At 41.3% G+C, this 22,470-nt stretch overlaps 1 protein-coding gene across 1 annotated transcript in view; it reads left to right on the forward strand.

Annotated features, from left to right (window-relative positions):
* Nucleotides 1-9,365: 9,365 nt before the first annotated feature.
* VGLL1 (vestigial like family member 1) overlaps nt 9,366-22,470 on the forward strand; it is a 32,181-nt gene continuing 19,076 nt past the window's right edge. The window contains exon 1 of the mRNA XM_082263819.1: nt 9,366-9,585. Coding sequence (XP_082119945.1) covers nt 9,372-9,585 — 214 coding nt within the window. The 5' untranslated portion in view covers nt 9,366-9,371. The remainder of the gene's footprint in view (nt 9,586-22,470) is intronic.

The raw sequence follows: 22,470 nt of genomic DNA on the forward strand, positions 1-22,470 counted from the left end.
AAGCGTCAGTATTTTGAGTAAGTGTGAACAAGCCCTTAATTTAAATCTTTGTTAAAAAGAACTTTGTAGCTTGTTAACAAAATAGTTTAGAAACCAAAAGTGTAACTTGGGGAAGACAGCGGGAGCCTCTGTCCAAGAAATATAGAAGACAGGAGAAACTTCCTGGGAAAAAGAAGAAAATTCATGTCAGGTCTGTTCATATGATTGACAATTGAATTAGACATTTATACTATTTAGAATATCCTCTATCCTGGGCAGGGCCATCTTTATTATTGATTAGAACCTGGGCAAATATTTTTTTGGGCCCTGCCAAATTCACTTTCAACTATTTGCAGGCAGTGAAGGCTCAAGGGGCAGCTGCTTTGGGCCCCACAAATATGACGTGGCCCAGGGCAGCTGCCCCTTTTGCCCTGTGTTAAAGATGGCCCTGATCCTGGGTAATATACCGCGCAAAGCAAACATGGATGTACTTATTCAGCAAGGAATGGAGCAGAGCACAGGATGTGGTGCACATTACAGAAGGATTATATTGTTAGCCCATTATGGAAGACTTACCTGGCTAGTGATCCCTTCCAGCACTGCGCTGTTAGCGCTCCTGTTGGTCACGGGCTCATCCATCTTCTCCCAGTCTTCATTCTGGGTTCCAACTCTTCGGGCCACAATGATGTCTCTCCCTTGCATGCACACAGGGTCACATCATCACAGTACAGAGCAGAGCTGCACATGCGCAGCTCAGTCACGGAGAAGTGACTTATGATCAAAAGGGTGTTTTCTGTGAAAGAAAATCCTACAGTCCGTGTTTTTTTTTTTTTCTAACTCCACTATAACTAGTCAAACTTCATCTTAGTTGTGTGGTCATATACACGAAAATACATTTGTTTGACCCCTTTTTGGTTAGATTAGGCAACAGCTGTGGCTCGCTAGCCATCTGTTCTAGGGGGAATACGCTATCCGATAGGTTAAAGACTGTGAAAGAAGAGGGCTAGTCCAAGGATACATATTGATATACAGTAAAACATTGGATTGCGAATCACTTGGTCTGCAAGTGTTTTACAAGATGAGCAAAATTAAAAAAAAAAATTGAACTTGATAAATGAGCAATGTCTTGCAATACGAGTAGAAGCCTGAGGTCACACCGAGCACAATTTAAAGCGGTGCCATTTAAAGCCCGACTTCAAACACTACTTCAGCACTACTTCTGTGAGATTTGTAACAATGTGATATGACTTCAGTGCTACTTCAGTGAGAGGGGCTGTCCATGTCACTGGGAGGAACAGTGATTTTATGAACAAGCGTTTAACTAGCAAAGGGTTAAAATTTAACTTTTTTCAGGCTCAAGAAAGAGGGGCGCCTCGAAGTGTAGCAATATGGTTACATTTAACCACTTTACAACCGGAGGATTTTGCTGTCTTCCGTCCAGGCCACTTTTTGCGATTCGGCGCTGTGCGACTTCAACTGACAATTGCGCGGTCGTGCGACGCCGTACCCAAACGAAATTTACGTCCTTTTTTTCCCACAAACAGAGCTTTCTTTTGGTGGTATTTGATCACCTGTGCGATTTTTACTTTTTGCGCTATAAACAAAAAAAGAGCGTTTATTTTGAAAAAATAACAATATTTTTCAAATTTTTTTATATGAAATTCCCCCCAAAAAAGATGTAAAAACCAATTTTTTTAAAAGTTTTTGGCCAATTTGTTTTATGCTACATATGTTTGGTAAAAAAAATCGCAATAAGCGTATTTTGATTGGTTTGCGCAAAAGTTATTGCGTTTACTAACAAAGGGAAAGATTTCTGTCATTTTTGGTGTTTTTTTTTTAACGCGTAATGGCGGCGATCTGCGATTTTTTTTGCGGGACTGCGACATTGCGGCGGACAGACCGGACCCCTGACTGACATTTTTGACACTTTTGGGGGTACCAGTGACATTACTGCAGTAATCAGTGCTATAAATATGCACTGTTACTGTAAAAATGACACTGGCAGGGAAGGGGTTAATTTTATTGGAGAGGGAGGGGTTAATGTATGCCTGGTGCTTACTGACGTGTAGGGGGGGAGGTGACTATGTGATTCATGGACAGATCGGATGTCCAGCTATGCTGAACAGTCCGATCTGTCACTCCCTGTCACTATGGAGATCCGCCCGCTGTGTTTACACACAGCGGGCGGATCTCCAGACTCGATCCCCGACGATCGGGTAAGAGCAGCGGCGATCGCCGCTGCTCCTCCCCTGGCCCGACTCCCGCTGTGAATGAAAACAGCGGGAGCGAGCCTCCGGCGGCGCGCAAGCGCCGCCCAGAAGGGGGAGTGTCCAGTCACGTTAATACTACGTGGCTGGACGATAACGAACCACTCTGCCGCAGTAGTATTACTGTGAGCGGTTGCAGAGTGGTTAATGAAGCTACAACATTTAGCAACTCACATGGTTGATGAATAAAACAAGCACATCTAAGAATGCAGGCATCCGGGGTAAAGCTGTCCACATAGACTGTCCTCTGCACCGCCGACTCTCACCGCTGATAGTCTGCAATTATGACCGGGAAGACTACCCTGCAATAGAGCGAAAGCTGAAAGGGAGGCTTGAAATGCTCATGGAGCGCAGCGTGGAAGGGATGACATTGATGGTTGTGCGGAGTGCGGTCTATGTGGACAGCTTTACCCCGGATGCCTGCTTACTTAGATGTGCCTGTTTTACTCATCAACCATGTGCATTGCTAAATGTTGTACCTCCATTAAATGTAACCATATTGTTACACTTAGTGTCGGTTCACACTATGGCGACGCGACTTAATGAAGTCGCCGTGCACCGCGACTTCGGCGCGGCTTGCACCGACTTCACATAATGGAAGTCAATGCAAGTCGCTCTGACTTCGCCCAACAGTAGTGCAGGAACCTTTTTCTAAGGAGTGACTTGAGTCGCTCCTATTAGAACGGTTCCAATTGCACAGAATGGAGCACGACTTGTCAGGCGACCAAGTCCCCTGACAAGTCGGAACAGTGTGAACCGGCACTTAGAGGCGCCTCTCTTCTCTTTTATACTCTGTAGCTCCTGCTGTATTCTGCTTTCTGAATTCCCTATTGCCAACTTTTTTTTTTTGTGGTTGTGGAACGAATCATCTGAGTTTCCATTATTTCTTATGAGGAAATTCGCTTTGATATACAAGTGCTTTGGATTACAAGCATGTTTCCGGAACGAATTATGCTCGCAATCCAAGCTTTTACTGTATAGTCATTGTACAAAAAAAAAAATGGAGATTCGTTTTATGTATAAGAAGCACAATGTGGGCACATGTAGTGCCCATCAAGGCTCATGTTTTAGGAGCTGTTATAAATCGGGCCTGGTAGGTTGTTTTTAATTATTGTGATAATGGTGGACAGCTTTTAAAGGTAGAAACCCCACATTTGACAGTATTACAGGTATCCTTAGGGCCCAGACAAAAGGTGGGCAGAGGGGGCAACTACCCTGAGCATGGTAGTGGTGTTGGTGGGCGCCTCCTCATCGTACGCAGTGGCTGGCAACCAGCGGACCACAACGCCATGTCTGCTCTGGTAGCTACTGTTGTTGTACCCTGCTCCAACATGCCCACTCTCCACCACATTTCTTGATAGCTGGCACAAAAAAACACACCGTGCATTCGCAGCTACCCTCTAACTGTAGGCAATTGGCCATGTACTGTATGAGCAGTACACACTCAATACCATCCATGAGCCGCTGGGGCAAGGGGACAGAGAATGGGTACAGGATGGTACACCCATTTTATATTATGCATCAGCAGTGGTGAGGGGGACAGTTTGGAATCCTTGCCCTGGGTGCTGGATGAGCCGGTCTCGGTATCCTCATTTGAAGAATTTTCTTCACTTGTTCCTCTTCACGCTTCTCTTAAATGCATCTCTTCACTTGTGACAATTGCCAGTGGTTGGATTTCCCCTCATTTTCTACCCTGGTGACTACAGAAATAAGAACATAGAGATACAGAAGATTTATACCAAACAGAGGAAGCACTCACGCGATTATAAGTCATACATGAATATATAAATCCTAATAGATACAAAATAAATACAATCTACTTCAAATATAGAACAAATAACATATAGTATAATCAGTGCCAATCCTAATAAAGGTCCTTTTCATTTTGCTTCACCATCGCTCAATTCCAAAAATACATCTGTGCATTTCAACCCACCACATATGGAATGCAGCTCACATTATGATATGACCCCCATTTCTAGAAAGGTCAAAAATCGCTTGAAATTACAAGCATGTCACAATCTTCACCTCAAAGTATAAGCAAGAACTTATCTGCCACTTTATTCCATCCAGAAATCATTTGTTGCAATCTTCTCAAAAAGAAAAAGGCAACTCATAGTGAAAAATACGCTATACCTGCTGGACTTGGGTGCATCCTTGTGGTGGCGCCACCACATTTTACTCACGCCATCAGTGTTTTTGGCCAAAACTGTCCCCTGCTAGCAGTGTTTTGATGGAGGTGCATTGTGCACTGTGTTATTGGGCACTCTTTTAATGTTAGTTTATGGATTTTTTTCTTTTAACCACTTGCCGACCGCCGCAAGTACATATACTGCGGCAGTCAGCCCCGTGCAGGCAAAGTGACGTATGGGTACGTCACTCACCTGCAAGCCAATAGGGGGCGAGCGCGCGCCGCCGGAGGCGCGCTCCCGCCCCCGCTCGTTCACTGTGATCCCCGCGCGTGTGACCGGCGGACCCAATGTCCGCCGGTCACTCGCGAACGTCCGGTACAGAGGGAGAAAGGCAGACGGCTAATGTAAATAAAGCCGCCTGTCATTCTCCCTTGTGTAAGTGCAGAGATCATACGGTCCTGCTATGTTGGATCGTATATCTCTGTAGTTACACAAACAGCCACATCCCATAACAGTAAGAAGCACGCCCCTAGGGACACACTTAATTCCTCATTCTCCAATAAAGTTAACCCCTTCCCTACCAGTGTCATTTTTACAGTAACAGTGAATATGTATAGCACTGATTACTGTAGTAATGTCACTGGTACCCCCAAAAGTATCAAAAATGTCAGTCAGGGGTCCGATCTGTCCGCTGCAATGTCGCAGTCCCCCCAAAAAAATCGCAGATCACCGCCATTACTCGTTAAAAAAAAAAAACAATAAAAATGACAAAAATCTTTCCCTTTGTTAGTAAACGCAATAACTTTTGCCAATCAAAATACACTTATTACGATTTTTTTTTACCATACATATGTAGCAGAAAACAAATTGGCCTAAAATGTTAAAAAATTTTGATTTTTACATTTTTTTTGGGGGGGGGGGGGAATTTCATATAAGAAAATGTGAAAAATATTGTTATTTTTGCAAAATTGTCACTCTTTTTTTGTTTATAGCGCATGATCAAAAAATTGCACAGGTGATCAAATACAACCAAAAGAAAGCTCTGTTTGTGGGAAAAGAAGGACGTCAATTTCATTTGGGTACAGCGTCGCACGACCGCGCAATTGTCCGTTAAAATCACGCAGTGCCGAATTGCAAAATAAGGCCTGGTCAGGAAGGGGGTAAAATCTTCCGGGGCTTAAGTGGTTAAATAAGGTTTGGATAGCATGTTTTTACTATGATTTGGCTTTTTCTTCTTTAAGCATACTGCTACAAATGATTTCTAGGTGGAATAAAGTGGCAGATGAGTCCCTGCTTACCATTTGAGGTCAAGATCCTGACATCTTGAGTCACATTACTGTGATTGCAAGCAATCTTTGACCTTTCTAGAAATAGGGGTCATATCATGAAGCCGTTTTCATAGGTGATGGGTTGGAATGCATAGGTGTAGTTTTGGACACAAATGATGAAGAAGAAAGATTAAAGGGAATTCTATAAGGATTTACACAGATTATATATTTTTATTTTTATGTGTTATCTATTCGTGATAGGAGTTGCAATCACTTGTAATAAGCAGGTCCTATTTTCTTTGGTGTATATTATATATATGTATATTATATTATATATTATATTTTATTATTATATTATATTATTATATTATATAATATATATTATAATTATATTATATATTGTATAATATATAATATAATTATATTATATTATATATTTTATTATTATATTATTATTATATATTATACATATATGTATATAAACTGCTTTGATGTGTTCAAACATTACTAGGAGTAGGATATTCTATATTATATTTTAAATTGTACTCCATAATATGTCCTAAAAATATTAACGCAGTATTAGACCCAAAAACAGAAATGTCATATATTGCAGTTTACTTAGACGCATTGTATAGTAGTAGATGTAGTATACGTAGATGTGGGGGCTGTATTAGTTTTCTTTTTTAGGCTTATCTCCTTAATTTTTATTTTTTTTGGTGATCCTGCTGGTAACACACTTCCAGGCTTAGGGTGTCTGAATTCTGGATAAAGTGGTAAAACAGACACCTTTGGACAGCAGCATTGTCTGTCTGGGAAGACTTGACTAAAAAATTGAGGTGAAATTCCGGGTAACACTTTTTATGCATTTACAGAAAACATTTTTTTTGGGATAAAGGTTTTATATAAATAAATAAAAGCTGGTCATTGTAAGCACCCCTGTCACTGTTAAATGGTTTGTCCCAACAGTCTAACTGCTACATCTGCAGTACAGCTTGGTCTGTTAAAGGAGGTTGAAAAATAACAGACCTATTGGCCCAGAAGAACAAAAGCCCAAAAAATTAAAACAAATTTAGCCATCATATCTAAGAACTAGTAAGCTGCAACAGAGTACATTCTTTTTATTGCGTTCAATACTCCTTTACATTCCCACTTTACAAATTCTGCCATTTTCTAAGATACAAAAAGGCTTTATTTAATTGTGGAGGACTCTGTCTATAAGAGGATGGTTGTCATGTTGCTTTATCTTAATGCTTTATTAGACTTGTAAGGGTTAGAAATAGTTTTAAACTTTGTGCCAAAAATAGTTATCTGAGCAGGTGGTGAAATGAAATCAGAACTAAACGTTCTCAATAAAATAGTTATATGTAGGATCACATATTTTTTATCATAAAATACAATTGTTTGCTATGTGCATATACTACAGACTTCTTAAGCTGGCCATACTCTCTACAATAGGATTGTGCAATCTATATACGATCTCTTTAAGACTTACCCAAACAATTTAATGTGCGCACACAAACAATTCATTCTATTGTATTAAATCAGGCAGACCATTACACTACAAAGTTGATGACAGATTAGATTATATAGTGTTTGGTCACCAGTTTCCTGTATATAACCATTTATACTTACCAGAAAAAAAAATAAATACAGTTTGCAGACCTTTATGATTTCAATCTGCACATAGGATTGGATCATAGCCCTTGAAAAAGCTACCACAATACCGAGCTACTTGTAGGTCACAGAACATTTTATGTTTGTGATTTTGAATGGATGGATTGCTTAAATTGCTGTATTTACAGCAGCTAAGGCTTTCTTCGTATGTGTGATGAATTCCTTTATGTTATGAAGGACACCACAGCTCCTTTATATAGGATTTTATATAGATTGCTGTGCTACTCTTTCACATTTCCTGGATGAAATCAATCACAGCTATGACTGTGGTGTGGTGTTTACACAAAAGTCAAGGCTAAAGTTTAGATGTGCCTTGTAGAAATAAATTGTGAATAAATCATCATCTGACATTTTAAAGGGGACCTGTAACGGGATGTATGTACAAACTGTAGTATTAGAGAAACGTGTCAGGATGATCCATATTGAGAAAATATTTGTCAGGTTTTTTGTTCTGGTGCTCAGCAAATATACATAGATGTGTGATCTAAGGCAGTGGTCATCAACCCTGGTCCTCAGGGCCCACCAACAGGCCAGGTTTGCAAGATAACTGAAATCCATCCCAGGTGATATAATTTACAGCTCAGTGATTGCAGTACTCTAGTCTGCATCTCCCCAAGGTAATACTTAAAATCTGGCCTGTTAGTGGGCCCTGAGGACCGGAGTTGAGGACCACTGATCCAAGGTATACTTGGAATAGCTTAAAGCCAAACTCTACTTTTCCCTCCACTCTCCTCTCACCTTGACCCCCCACGCACAACCACATTAAAAATATCTCATATAATTTAGCTTTTATTTTGCAGTCTTCTGGCTGGTCATCTTACATCATGAGCCCTACCTCTTCCCCACCCTTGGTGGTGGTTGGTAGTTCTTATCACAGAGCTCACTAGATGACTCGTGAGCACTGCACTGTCCAGGAGTACTGTGAGCATGGGCCAGCATGATGACGTACCTCCATGGAGTGTGTCCACAATGGCCTGGGTTCACAGAAAGTGAGCTAAATGATGCCCAACATCTGGAAAAGGATTACTTCTTCATCAGGGAGCAATGAGTCCTTGGGGGTCAGAGCTGGAGGGAAGAAAAGTATTGCAGGAGATCATTTTTAGAAGTTTTAATCGTGCTGGGCCAATGATTTGAGTCATTTTTTTAAAATTTTGAGTTGGACATTAACTTGTATGGTACCATATTTTAGTGCTAATCTTTCACGCAAGAACGATCTTTTAAAGCTGATTGAAGCAGTGCAAAAGCCACTCATGCCACCTTAGCAATTAGCAGTAAAATAATCAATCTTTTTCTATATATTTATCTTGGCTTTGTAGCAAGAGGTCAAATACAGTCAGGGGGTCTTTGTTTGGCAGAGAAATGCAAATCTGGAGGTCTGACTCAGTCACTCAGAAAATTATGGTAACAACTATCTAAGATGAGTATTCCCTAAATTTGGAGAGATTTTCTTTGACTTTCTGATGCCTCTTTGGGACTCATAGCTCAAAAAACTTTCAAGTATCCATGAATAGCAATAATGTGGCCTAAACTGTGTCGTCAAATTTTTATTCTCTCATAAATTTCTCACTTGAGTGATCTGCATTTGGCCTTATTCAGTTCATTACCATATTCCTTGTGAAGCTCCTTAGATGTTATCACAGGTCCACACCTTTGTCACAGTTTATACACTTTTTTTGCCATCTTTTGGCCCAGTGATACACAGTGCTCATATGAACACAGTTATCACCATAAACAGTTTGTATACATTAGTAATCATTAATCACAGAATGTTGCTTAAAATCCAAGGGTTCTGTTCCATTCAAAGGAAACACCAAATCAACCATTCATTCTAATGATCTATTGCCAACTTAGGTGATAGAATCTACACAACCTGTCAATACTTGTGTTTTTTTACTTGTTTATGTGTTGGGACCGTGCACGGCTAGACTGCGACGCCATGGTATCTGCTGTGATTGAACCCTTATATTATGAATTATGAATAGAGTGTGTACTGCTTTGTATAATATAATTAATTTTTTTTTTTTTTTTTTTACAGACACTGTTGTTAAGACATGGAAGAACTGAGGAAGAGCCCTGTGGAATATAGAAGTAAAGAGCAGCCAGTGAAGACCACAGAAATAGGCTCACGTTGTGTAGTTTTCACATATTATCAGGGGGACATTAACAGTGTCGTTGACGAGCACTTCTCCAGAGCATTAAGGAATACAAAAGACCCACAAGACTTAAGTACAAAAAATAGAAGTGATGACTTTCTTCCAAAAAACAGTAAGCTTTGGAGAACTCACATTTATGTATTTCTTTTCTGTAGGTATATAGTACCAGCGTATTAAAAAAAGCACTTAGCCACTTTTTAGCCTCAGTACTGGAGGAAACCTCACTTGTTGAGCGTTCTGATGACTGTTGGCGGAATGTGTTCTTTGAAAGAATATGCATGTCTCTATGCATAATCAGCTGAAGTGTGTATTATAATGTCAAGGTACATAAGACATTAATATTCTTATGTAAAAGAGCTAGTAGTAGTGCCATGCAAGAAAAGTAATAGTACCTATCGTTCTTATGGGTGTCCCTCTTGATATTACCGTAGATAAAGGATAATTAAATCCAAAGTACTTAAAACACTATTATTTACATGCAAAAAGGCTATTAGTATGACTTATAACTATGAAACAGTACCCGTACTGTACTTACTGTTGTAGTTATATTTTCAGTAAAAAATAAGTTTCCACACATGTGCAGATTGGATTGCCCAAACCGGTTTGGGAATGAATCCAAATAAAAGGACATAAAAGCATAAAGATGGAGATAAACCCCTTATCCATATAAAGCTTTTAAGTTGAATTCCAGAAATGTAGTCCCTTTAAAATATGTGAAGGCACACTGAGAGTTAAGTCCAATGAGCTGCATGGCATCTCCTGGGCTGATCTCTAATATTTGTATCTGACAGGTTTTTTTTCCTCTGCCAGACATACACTCAAGACACTTGGGTCTGTGAGAGAGGAGAAAGGCACACAAAGCAGCTATCCCCACCCCTCCCCTCTGATGCCCATTCACAGAAGCCTTTGTATTTTGTAAATGTGTTAGGCAGGAGAAGGGGAGGGATGGGCACAGCAGCTGCAACAATGCTCCTGTTCAAGATGTATAGCTCAGAAGGATCAACGTCAGGCTCCCGAAACAACAGCCCTCTGAAGGTACTATAAGGCTGTCAAATATAAATAATAGAGCTAAGTCCAGGAGGTGCCATGCACCTTGCTAGACTTAACTCATAGCATGCCTTCCTGAAATTCATGAATTCCTGAAATTCAACTTTAAAAATAATTACCATGGTAAATTAGGTAGACAGGGTGATGGGTGACCCACTTGCTGATATCTAACATTTGTATCATATAATATTGTGTATCCATATAAGGGACAAAGTACCTCTTCCACTGTGTTACTCTACATGTACTCCACATATAGAGCAGAAAAGAATAATTATGTATAAATGGACACAGGATTATTGAATGTGGAACACTAAAAAGTGTTTTTGTTTCTATTTTTAATGCATATAAAGATTGACCACTTTCAGTACTTACTTTGCTACGTGCCCAAACTTTCTCCATACAATATTTCCCAACCTTTTTTTTAGTCACAGCACCCTTTGCAAAGTCTCAAGGCACCCAGTCTAAAATGGGGTCACCCATTACATCAGACGCTCCCCTTCTTTCACATCAGATTCCCCCCCCCCTCATCCTTTTCAAAGCAGAATTCTTAGTTCCCACCTTTTCACATCACTGTCCTCAGCTCCCTTTCCCCCCCAACACTTTTACATGAGAGTGCTGAGTCACCACCCCCATCCCTTCACATCATGCACCTTGTTAATGCATTAAAATGTGCAAAAATACCGGCCACAACGTGGTGACCCTGCAACCTGGAGTTGCCACACCATGGTGTCATGGCACTCTATTTCAGAAACACTGCATAAAGGGAAGCATGGAAACTTTTTTTAAAATTTTTATTTGTGATATGGGGGAATCTAACTCGGTATTAGTAGCGTTTTTCAGTGAGTCCATGATAGTCAGAACTGTTTTTTAGGGTTTGTTGGCCCACTTTTATTGAAAAAAGAGTCGAACACAAAACAGTTGCCCTCACAAGTGGATTTCAACCATCTCAACCTGAATGGAAAAAAAATACTAGGCCATCTGGCTTCTTCTCCCAGCAACACTACTCAGCTTTGAATTTTTTCCTTTAGGCTGGTCCTTCAGACCCTGTCACACAAGACCTCTGTGTTCATGTGCCTCTCTCTCAGCTCTCCCGGGTCTCTCTGGTCTCTCAGTCTTCTCAGGCTTTTAGGTTCTTTCTGTCCTCCAAACTTGCTTTGTCATCTTGACTCTCTCAGCCCTCTAGACTCGCTCAGTCGTCTGGACAAGGAACCTCCTTACTCCAGCATTGAGTATTGTCTCTTGAGTTGAGCATGCCTGTCTCCTAATGAGAGCCCAAACCTATGAATAGAAAGGCTGTGTACTGTGCATCTGCACTCATAGCCTGCCAGTCCCCAGCAAGGCTGGGACACTGGAGGCTTCTTCCCTCCCAAAGTTTTTGAAGTCTCCAAACTCTAGAACCTAATCCAGGAAATAGAAAATCAGGAGAAACCTGAAAAAACTGTTTTCTCCGCTACAAAATCGATATTCCAAAGCCCTGCACTCTGCATGTGTGTGAGCATTGTGTCACTTTTGCCTAATTTTAAAAGATAAGTGAAAAAGATGTAAATGCACCTCCAACATACCAAACTGAAGATAAAAAAAATAACCAAACAAATAGTGACACACAATGAAAAACTGCCTAAACAAAGTATGTACAGCAAGTAGGAAATGAAAAATCGTAATCGTAGCAGAACCAGGGTCAAACATGGAAGATCAAGCAGAGGGAGCTGGGGGCAAGACAGGACAGGGAAAGGGTAACAGGAGACAGAGAGAGCAGATGGGAAGGGATCAGAACAGGAAACAGGATACTGGATAGCAGGTCAGGGACACATGGAGACCAAAACACCAAGGCAACCAGAGCAGGTCAGACAGGACTTAAATATACTTCCTGCAATAAGCATCAGGTGATGACCAATGATATGAGCTTCTGGCTGCTGGGAGACACCCGCTGGTGGACGCTGGAACTGCAGCTTGTATATCTAGTAGCCACAGTGCCACCAGCAGGTGAGCCCTTTCCGGACAGTACCCCCCTCTAAGGAGCGGCCTCAGGACGCTCCAAACAGTCATAGCTGAACCAGTTCATAAAAGCCAGTCTTCTGTTACACAAGTCCAGAGAAAAAGTTCCTTGTAGGTTTAAGAAGTGCCAGGTTCCAAGAGAGGTTCCCTATTGCCAAGATCCATCAACAGGCAAAGTGTCCCACCAACTGGGTCAGGTGACTGGCCGGGTACCCCCCTGTTGGGGTCAAGCAACTGGCTGGGTATCCTGCTGGTCAGATTTCCTGAGATGTAAAGCATTCGACACTCCAAGTCCCTCAAAACATTAGTTACCCCCAATGCTGGGGTCCCACAGGTTATCTGAAAACTTAGCCCCGGGGTCATGTGACAATACCGGAACCCAGATACTGAAGTGTCTCATCAGACCCATGTAGCTTGCCTGGTTTCCAGGACTTGCTCCGCACATTAAAAGCAACCTAGGTCTCTCTGAGGCACTGGTTACCCGACCCGGGTACCCTAGTATACCTGGAGCTGTGACAATCTCATCTGGATCATGGCAAGGCACAGATTGTACTTTGCCATTCCCTGGGAGCTTACCATGACCAGGGCCATGAAGTCAAATGCCAGTAACCAAGGCTATGTCCGGACCACCAGGCTTTGGCACCATAGGCGCCATAGGAGCAACACACTGCCAGAGGAATTAGATCAAGGCAACTGTCAAATTAATCTCAGTCCAAGCAGGTAACCCATATAAGGCACGTGAGGACTCAGAGCTTTCAGACCCATTAGCGGGTGGACACTTATTCTTTGCATGACAATCTTTAGGAGTACTGGACAAAGCCAACTCCGCACAAACTTGAATCAATGGCTGAACATCACCAAACAGGATCCTGCCCTGAACAATTAGGGAATGAGCAAGATAAATACATTCAAACAACTTATCTCTGGCCCACTCCTTCGAAATCTGACAGCAGTATTCTTTTTTCTCTGTCACTAGCAAAGAAAAGTATACAACCTCCTCAGGATGCATTTTGCCACAAATAACAGCAGAGCATAGAGGGCTTCCCTGTGCAGCCACTTCTGGTCAGGACTGACCTTGGTGTTATGTCAGTAACAAGTGTGACCAGAAACTCAGGAGAAACCCGAAAAAACAGTTTTCTCTGCTCAAAATCGATACTCCAAAGCCATATATACTCTGGATATGTGTGAGCCCTGTGTTACTTTTGCCTAATTTTGCACAGTGGTAGTGTCAGGATTAGGTGTGACGAGAAATGTGTGGACTGCTAGAGAGAATACCAGGCACAAGTACAGTGTGAAATAATATAATTTATTTAAAAGATAAGTGAATTACATAGATGTAAATGCACCTCCAACGTACCAAACTGTGTAAAAGAAACCAGATAACCAAACAAATAGTGACACACGATGAACAACTGCCTAAACTATGTATATACAGCAAGTAGGGAATCCAAAATGGTAATCGTAGCAGAGCAGAGGGAGCTGGAGCAAGACAGGACAAGGAAAGGGTAACAGAAGACGGAGAGAGCAGGTGGAAAGGGATCAGGCTGCAGGGCAGGGGTCAGGGTTCAGGAACAGGATATAGGATTGCAGGACAGGGGCACATGGAGACCAAAACACCAAGGCAACAAGAGAAGGACAGAGGACAGATAGGACATATACAGTGCCTTGCAAAAGTATTCGGCCCCCTTGAACTTTGCGACCTTTTGCCACATTTCAGGCTTCAAACATAAAGATATAAAACTGTAATTTTTTGTGAAGAATCAACAACAAGTGGGACACAATCATGAAGTGGAATGAAATTTATTGGATATTTCAAACTTTTTTAACAAATAAAAAACTGAAAAATTGGGCGTGCAAACTTATTCAGCCCCTTTACTTTCAGTGCAGCAAACTCTCTCCAGAAGTTCAGTGAGGATCTCTGAATGATCCAATGTTGACCTAAATGACTAATGATGATAAATAGAATCCACCTGTGTGTAATCAAGTCTCCGTATAAATGCACCTGCACTGTGATAGTCTCAGAGGTCCGTTTAAAGCGCAGAGAGCATCATGAAGAACAAGGAACACACCAGGCAGGTCTGAGATACTGTTGTGGAGAAGTTTAAAGCCAGATTTGGGTACAAAAAGATTTCCCAAGCTTTAAACACCCCAAGGAGCACTGTGCAAGCGATAGTATTGAAATGGAAGGAGTATCAGACCACTGCAAATCTACCAAGACCTGGCCGTCCCTCTAAACTTTCAGCTCATACAAGGAGAAGACTGATCAGAGATGCAGCCAAGAGGCTCATGATCACTCTGGATGAACTGCAGAGATCTACAGCTGAGGTGGGAGACTCTGTCCATAGGACAACAATCAGTCTTATACTACACAAATCTGGCCTTTATGGAAGAGAGGCAAGAAGAAAGCCAAGAAGAAAGCAAAAATTTCAGTCTCTCGATGTGCAAAACTGATAGAGACATACCCCAAGCGACTTACAGCTGTAATCGCAGCAAAAGGTGGCGCTACAAAGTATTAACTTAAGGGGCTGAATGCACGCCCAATTTTTCAGTTTTTTATTTGTTAAAAAAGCTTGAAATATCCAATAAATTTCATTCCACTTCATGATTGTGTCCCACTTGTTGTTGATTCTTCCCAAAAAATTACAGTTTTATATCTGTATGTTTGAAGCCTGAAATGTGGCAAAAGGTCGCAAAGTTCAAGGGGGCCGAATGCTTTCGCAATGCATATATATATATATATATATATATATATATATATATATATTTCCTGCAATGAGCATCAGGTGTTGACTAATGATATGAGCTTCTGGCTGCTGGGAGACACCCGCTGGTGGACGCTGGAACTGCAGCCTATGGATCTAGGAGCCGCAGTGCCATCTGCAGGTGAGCCCTTTGCTGACAGGTAGGGCCTCACATTGTCACATATTTTTAGTTTTTTCATCATATCTAGAGTTAAAGTGGTTTTAAACCCTACATATTATCTAGTGAAGTGAAGTGAAGCCTCAGGTGATATACAGAGATGAAACAAATCCATCTACTTCCTCCAGATGTTTATCTACATCCATTTGTTCCATAGAGCCTTCTAAAACAACACAGATCAAAGGATTTTCTCAGATCTAGCAGGCAGGGGACAGAGATCTGACATCACTTACACTACAGAGCTAGAGCACAGAGTTCTCTGATATCTGATAGCTGAGTAGCGGGAATGGACACATACCCCTCTACCCGCTGCCATAGAAAAGCATACAAAGCTGAGGCTTTGGGACACCTACTGTTTGCTGGAGAAGGGGCATGCTGTCTCCCTCTGGACTGTTGTGCCCGCTTAGAATTTTTTCAGGGACTCATGCAGATAGCAGGGGGATCAGAGAGGATCCACACTCGGTGCTTTGGATTCAGGCTAGTACACACTATAGAGGAATGTGCTTTGTTAACTTTTCCTATCCAAGGTTTCAACCTTTTTAAGCTGGCCATAGATTACTTTTTTTTTTTTGATCTTCCAGCTGACTTAGCGATAAAAAAAACAATGAATTCCCCCATCCATCCAAGCAAGATGGATGGGGGAATCCTTCCTACTTAAACATTGAATTCTGACAGTAGCGACATTGTCTGCAGCCACTGATTGAGAAAAATGTTCCAACTTTCCCATTCTACAGAAGTTGATTGTTAGGCTGGGCATACATTATACAATGTTTTTGATCAATTTTCCTTTAGATTTACCAAAACCATATAATATGAGGTCAAACCTAAACACTTTCAATTTGTATGCGATCAGGCTGGCCCTTGCACTACATAGTTGAAGGTAAATCTAAAGGAAATTGAACAAGAAAATTGTATAATGCATGGCCAGCTTTAGACCGACTTCTGTCAAGCAGCAGGGGCCACACGTGGATTGAAATTCAGCCGGTCCTTGCTGAACCTACTGAATTTCAACACAATCTACGATCAGCTTTTGATTTTCTATAAACATTGAGAGTGGTCTTTAGAAATTAGCATTTTCCAGTCAAATGGTTTTTATAAAAGGTTTTAAATACAAAAGATCTTTTTTTAGAAAAAAGTCACTGGAACAACTGATCTATACAGCAGGAATTTGTAACAAGACTTCTGGATGGTGAAGATTCTAGCAATGGCTGCAAGGGTTGATTCAACACATGAGCTGATGGTATTATAACGTTTAAATGTTAAAAAAAGGGCCAGCAGAAAAATATCATCAGTAAAATGTTTCGTTTTGTGTTAGTACACTAAGCAGTTAAAAAATGATTAGTGGTTTAACTGTTCTGTAAATGCAGAGAAAAATAAACCAAAAGGCATGTGAAGAAAACTCATATCCTGAATACTATGACATGTATTAGATGCATACATTTATCACAATACAATATTTTTTATCATAGTGGTATGATAGCACAGCGGCTTATATTTTTGTGCAGTGAGACAGAGATGTGTATGACATTAGTGTACTGATAATTATTACTTAGTCACATACCACAGCTCCAGATGGCCGACATTTCGTTGTGCTTCCTATAGGCTTTTGTCATGAGACTTTACTATCAATTGGGACATCTGTGGGAGATTAATTTGGACTCAAAACCTGTTCAATACCATGTATGCAAATTTTGCTATGCATATAAATGATAACCAAGCAGGAGTTCCAGATCTTGAAAACTGTTAATAGAGGGTAATAATCTACTGAGCTATATCAGGTCTTTACATTCCTTTATATTTTTGAGGAATTCAACAAAGCTTCTTTACTGAATTTTTAAACATAATTACCTGCTACCTTCAATTTGGCTGCCTGCAATGGGATTTCTATTAAAAAATATCTTATGTAGTTACAGCTGAAGTGCTGGTGCATTTTTACCTATTGATTTGCTGGGCTCTGTGGAGGAACATGCCATGCCACGCACTAGTTTTAGAGCCCTCAGCTCAATAACGGGCAATGAGCAGTTTCAAGATGGAAACTGTATGTGAAATCTTCAAGCCACACCTCTGAATGTTTGGAAGGCTGGGAGTGAGGACCTATTGTATTCTTACAAAGCAAATGAGAGATTTCCAGTTTTTCTAGAAAACTCTATTTACTTTTTTGTATTGTGTATGGAATTTGAAGCACACACATATCTGACATTCAAAGTCAATGTAGAAAATCATAGTCATTGGCATTTCTGTTCCCCCTATGCTTGTAGGGGCTCTTCAAGTATCCATAGTAGCCATTGACTGAAATCTCTTTTTTAGCAATGTGGGCAAGATATATCAACTTTAATTTTAACTACCTATCTTTGGTATCTTACATACACTTATCCCAGATGTATGTTGTGGATGTTCAGTCCTTTGCTGCTGTTGTGATGATTATAAGAAGGGATGAGTGAATCTGCCCAAGTTCTTGTGGAGTTTGTAGAATCCTGCTTGAAATCTGTGAGGGTGGGTGAATCTTGATCAGGGCCGCCATCAGGGGGGTACAGCCAGTACTCCTGTATTGGGGCCCTGGCACATAGGGGGGCCCGGACAGCAGGAAGATCGGTAGGATGACAGCATACCTCCCAACCTGGGCAGGACTGTCCCGCTGTACAGAGGCTTTGTCCGGCATAATTCTGGTGATAAATGTTACCTTCTAGCTCAGAAGGACCTGCAGCAGTGGGAACATTTAGAACAGCCAGGGATTGGCTAACAAACCAGCTGGGTGTGCACTATGCAGCCACAATGAGAGACTGCACCTGTCAAATTCATGCTGTGATGTCGGTAATGGGCGGGACTGCTACTCAGATCCGCCCCCTGTGTCAAGACACACGTGCATAGGGAAGAAGGAGAAGAAAGATATGGCAGCCAGCAACAGAAAGGTATTTTAGAAAGGTAATCATGTGGAAGATGGGGGACCTTTGGGGAAGATGAGGACAGAGGAGAGGTGTGTGTGTTGCAGAGATTGTAGCAGCATGGAAGAGGTGCAGTACAGAGGCATTTACGTACATTCGCTACTATGTACAGCTTGGTATGGCACTACTCCCGATTTTTAACATTGGCCTCAATGGGAAATCTTGGTCACCTTGGTATAGCACTACTCCCGTTTTCAAACATTGTCCTCAATGGACAATCTTGGTCACCTTGGTATAGCACTACTCCCGTTTTTTAACATTGGACTCAATGGAGAATCTTAGTCAACTTGGTATGGCACTACTCCCGTTTTTTAACATTGACCTCAATGGAGAATCTTGGTCACCTTGGTATAGCACTACTCCCGATTTTTAACATTGGCCTCAATGGAGAATCTTGGTCAACTTGGTATAGCACTGCTCCCTGTCTAACATTTGCATCTATGGGAAATCTTGGTCAGCTTAGTAAGGCACTACTCCCTATCTAGCACTCTCCTGAACCCTGTGCATAATGCACTCCAGAACCCTGCATTCTGTATCTAGCATTCTCCTGAACTTATTCCTGACCCCTGCACTCTTTAAGCAATGCATTCCTGACCCCTGCACTCTGTACGTAATGCTTTCCTGACCCCTGCACTCTGTACGAGGATGGGGTTGTGAATTTGTGGAGGGATTTGGGGGGTTGCGCCGTGAGGGGTGATTGGGAGGTATTTCTGCTAGGAAGAGGGTTTGCGGGAGGGGTGATAATATAATTTTGATATTTTCGGTGGAAGGGCAGGGGCTGTCAGGTAGGCTGTATGGGGCCCCAGGATTTCTAGCGGCAGCCCTGATCTTGATACTACATTTGGGCAGTTTTTAATGTTATTTGGAAAACTATTGTTAAAAATGGCAATGGGGGCTGGACACTGTCATGAGAGGCATTTAACAAAGTAAAAAAAACAAACAAATGTAATGATGTACCGAAGGTCCTTTATGGTGGAAATTCTGCGACATGGGAAAAAAACACTAATTCTTTAAACTAAATGCTGGGCAGAGGCCTTCAAGCTGTATGTGGTGTTACAGAACAGTACAATTTTCAAAGACAGCATCAGTGACACTGTATTCTGGTATTGTATATTTTGGTTGGGTAACTGATATTTTTAACTTTTATGTTTAGCAGCTGAATATGATTAATTTCAACTGGAAAAACGGCCCTTTTCGGTAGTTTTGGCCAAAATACCTGATTTTTTATGAAGTGGTAATTGACCTGAACTGACTTGTTGAAGTAGTAGCCAAAACAGATCTAAAAGCTTTGGGGAAGTTTACTCTTAAAGCCTCCAATTTCATAGAATTTGGCCAGTGGCAAAACTGTTTAAGAACATAGTTTGTCAACTTCTTTTATTTTTTTAAACTTTTACACTGCATTGTCTTAAAAGTTTTTAATACAGTGTCAAAACAGAGTGCACAAAACAATTCAAAACCACAATACCACATTACCTAAACCCTTTCCCATCCCCATATCTCCAATTCTGTGCTTATGAAACGCCTTCCTAATTCCTAATGCCTTCCTAATTTCTGTCATGTGCTTAGACACAACATTCCACTGACAAAGTTCTGTATACAGTTCTCCTTTGGGAAACTAGTAAAAATATTTCCTAGTGGGCACAGTAATACTTGCAGTCTAAGTCCAGCCAATATTTTTTAGTTTAGGAAGAATACAATTTTTGTTGGGAATTTTTTACTGTTTGTAACACCATTAAGGAGATTTTCCCTCACTTACGGTCCCTGTGACACCCACACAAGGAAGGCTTGGAGTGGTATTCACTGGAACAGGAAGGAACTGACCGCAATAAAACAACATTGTTACAAGCGTTAGCCCTTCCTCACTCAATCAAATTGTCTGTGTCCCCATTAAAGAGATTTCCTTTCAGGTCCTCAACTGTCAGGAAGTTAAAGAAAATTTCTCCAAGGCAATTAAACAAAAATGGACACTTGAAACCTAAACTTCAGCTGGTGTTGTTCTTTACAAAGTTTGTAGAACTGTAAGAAAAAAAACCACATACAGTATCTCACAAAAGTGAGTACAACGCTCACATTTTTGTAAATATTTTATTATATCTTTTCATGTGACAACACTGAAGAAATTACACTTTGCTACAATGTAATGTAGTGAATGTACAGCTTGTATAACAGTGTAAATTTTCTGTCCCCCCAAAATAACTTAACACACAGCCATTAATGTGTAAACCGTTGACAACAAAATTGAGTACACCCCTAAGTGAAAATGTCCAAATTGGGCCCAATTAGCCATTTTCCCTCCCCGGTGTCATGTGACTCGTTAGTGTTACAAGGTCTCAGGGGTAAATGGGGAGCAGGTGTGTTAAATTTGGTGTTATTGCGTTTGCTCTCTCATACTGGTTACTGGAAGTTCAACATGGCACCTCATGGCAAAGAATTCTCTGAGGATCTGAAAATAAGAATTGTTGCTCTACATAAAGATGGCCTAGGCCAGTGATGGCGAACCTTGGCACCCCACATGTTTTGGAACTACATTTCCCATGATGCTCAACTACACTGCATGAGCATCAAGGGAAATGTAGTTCCAAAACATCTGGGGTGCCAAGGTTCGCTACCAGAAGATTGCCAAGATCCCGAAACTGGGCTGCAGCACGGTGGCCAAGATCATACAGCAGTTTAACAGGACAGGTTCCACTCAAAACAGGCCTCGCCATTGTCGACCAAAGAAGTTCACGTGTTCAGCTTCATATCCAGAGGTTGTCTTTGGGAAATGGACGTATGAGTGCTGCCATCATTGCTGTAGAGGTTGAAGGGGTGGGGGGGGGGGGGTCAGCATGTCAGTGCTCAGACCATACGTCACACACTGCATCAAATTGGTCTGCATGGCTGTTGTCTCAGAAAGAAGCCTCTTCTAAAGATGATGCATAAGAAAGCCCAAAAACAGTTTTCTGAAGACAAGCAGACTAAGAACATGGAATACTTGAACCATGACCTGTGGTCTGATGAGACCAAGATAAACGTATTTGGTTCAGATGGTGTCAAGCGTGTCTGGCGGGCAACCAGGTGAGGAGCACAAAGACAAGTGTGTCTTTCCTACAGTCAAGCATGATGGTAGTAGTGTTATGATCTGGGGCTGCATGAGTGCTGCCGACACTGGGGAGCTACAGTTCTTTGAGGGAACCATAAATGCCAACATGTACTGTGGCATATTGAAGCAGAGCATGATCCCATCCCTTCAGAGACTGGGCTGCAGGGCAGTATTCCAACATGATAATGACCCCAAACACACCTCCAAAATGACCACTGCCTTGCTAAAGAAGCTGAGGGTAAAGGTGATGGACTGGCCAAGAATGTATTCAGACTTAAACCCTATTGAGCATCTGTGGGGCATCCTCAAACAGAAGGTGGAGGAGCACAAGGTCTCTAATATCCACCAGCTCCGTGATGTCATCATGGAGGAGTGGAGGAGGACTCCAGTGGCAACCTGTGAAGCTCTGGTGAACTCCATGCCCAAGAGGGTTAAGGCAGTGCTGGAAAATAATGGTAGCCACACAAAATATTGACAAAGTGGGCCCAATTTGGACATTTTAATTTAGGGGTGTACTCACTTTTGTTGTCAGTGGTTTAGACATTAATGGCTGTGTGTTGAGGTTTTTTGAGGGGACAGCAAATTTACAATGGCATACAAGCTGTACACTCACTATTTTACATTGTAGCAAAGTGTAATTTCTTCAGTGTTGTCACATGAAAAGATATAATAAAATATTTACAAAAATGTGATGGGTGTACCCACTTTTGTGAGATACTGTACGTATAATTATTGAATTATTCTGTTCAGTAGCACATTTTCAGTGGTGGGATAGGGTAAAAAGGGGATATTCATTATATTTTGTGTAGGTTGTCTATTTAAATTGTATTTCATCCTTTCCCTCATTTTTTTTACATTATTTTTATTGAGAAATACCTAACTGCTTTCACAGAATGCAAACAACATACACATTGTTCACATTAGATATTGTACATTTGTTGAGGCCAAGCCAAAGTGTTGAATAAAGACCTAAGGCAGGTTTGTTGGGTACTTGCCTCACTATTGTGTGGGC

The sequence above is a fragment of the Pelophylax lessonae genome (assembly GCF_965119305.1).
Source record: "Pelophylax lessonae genome assembly, chromosome: 7".
In the NCBI taxonomy this organism is placed as follows: Eukaryota; Metazoa; Chordata; class Amphibia; order Anura; family Ranidae; genus Pelophylax; species Pelophylax lessonae.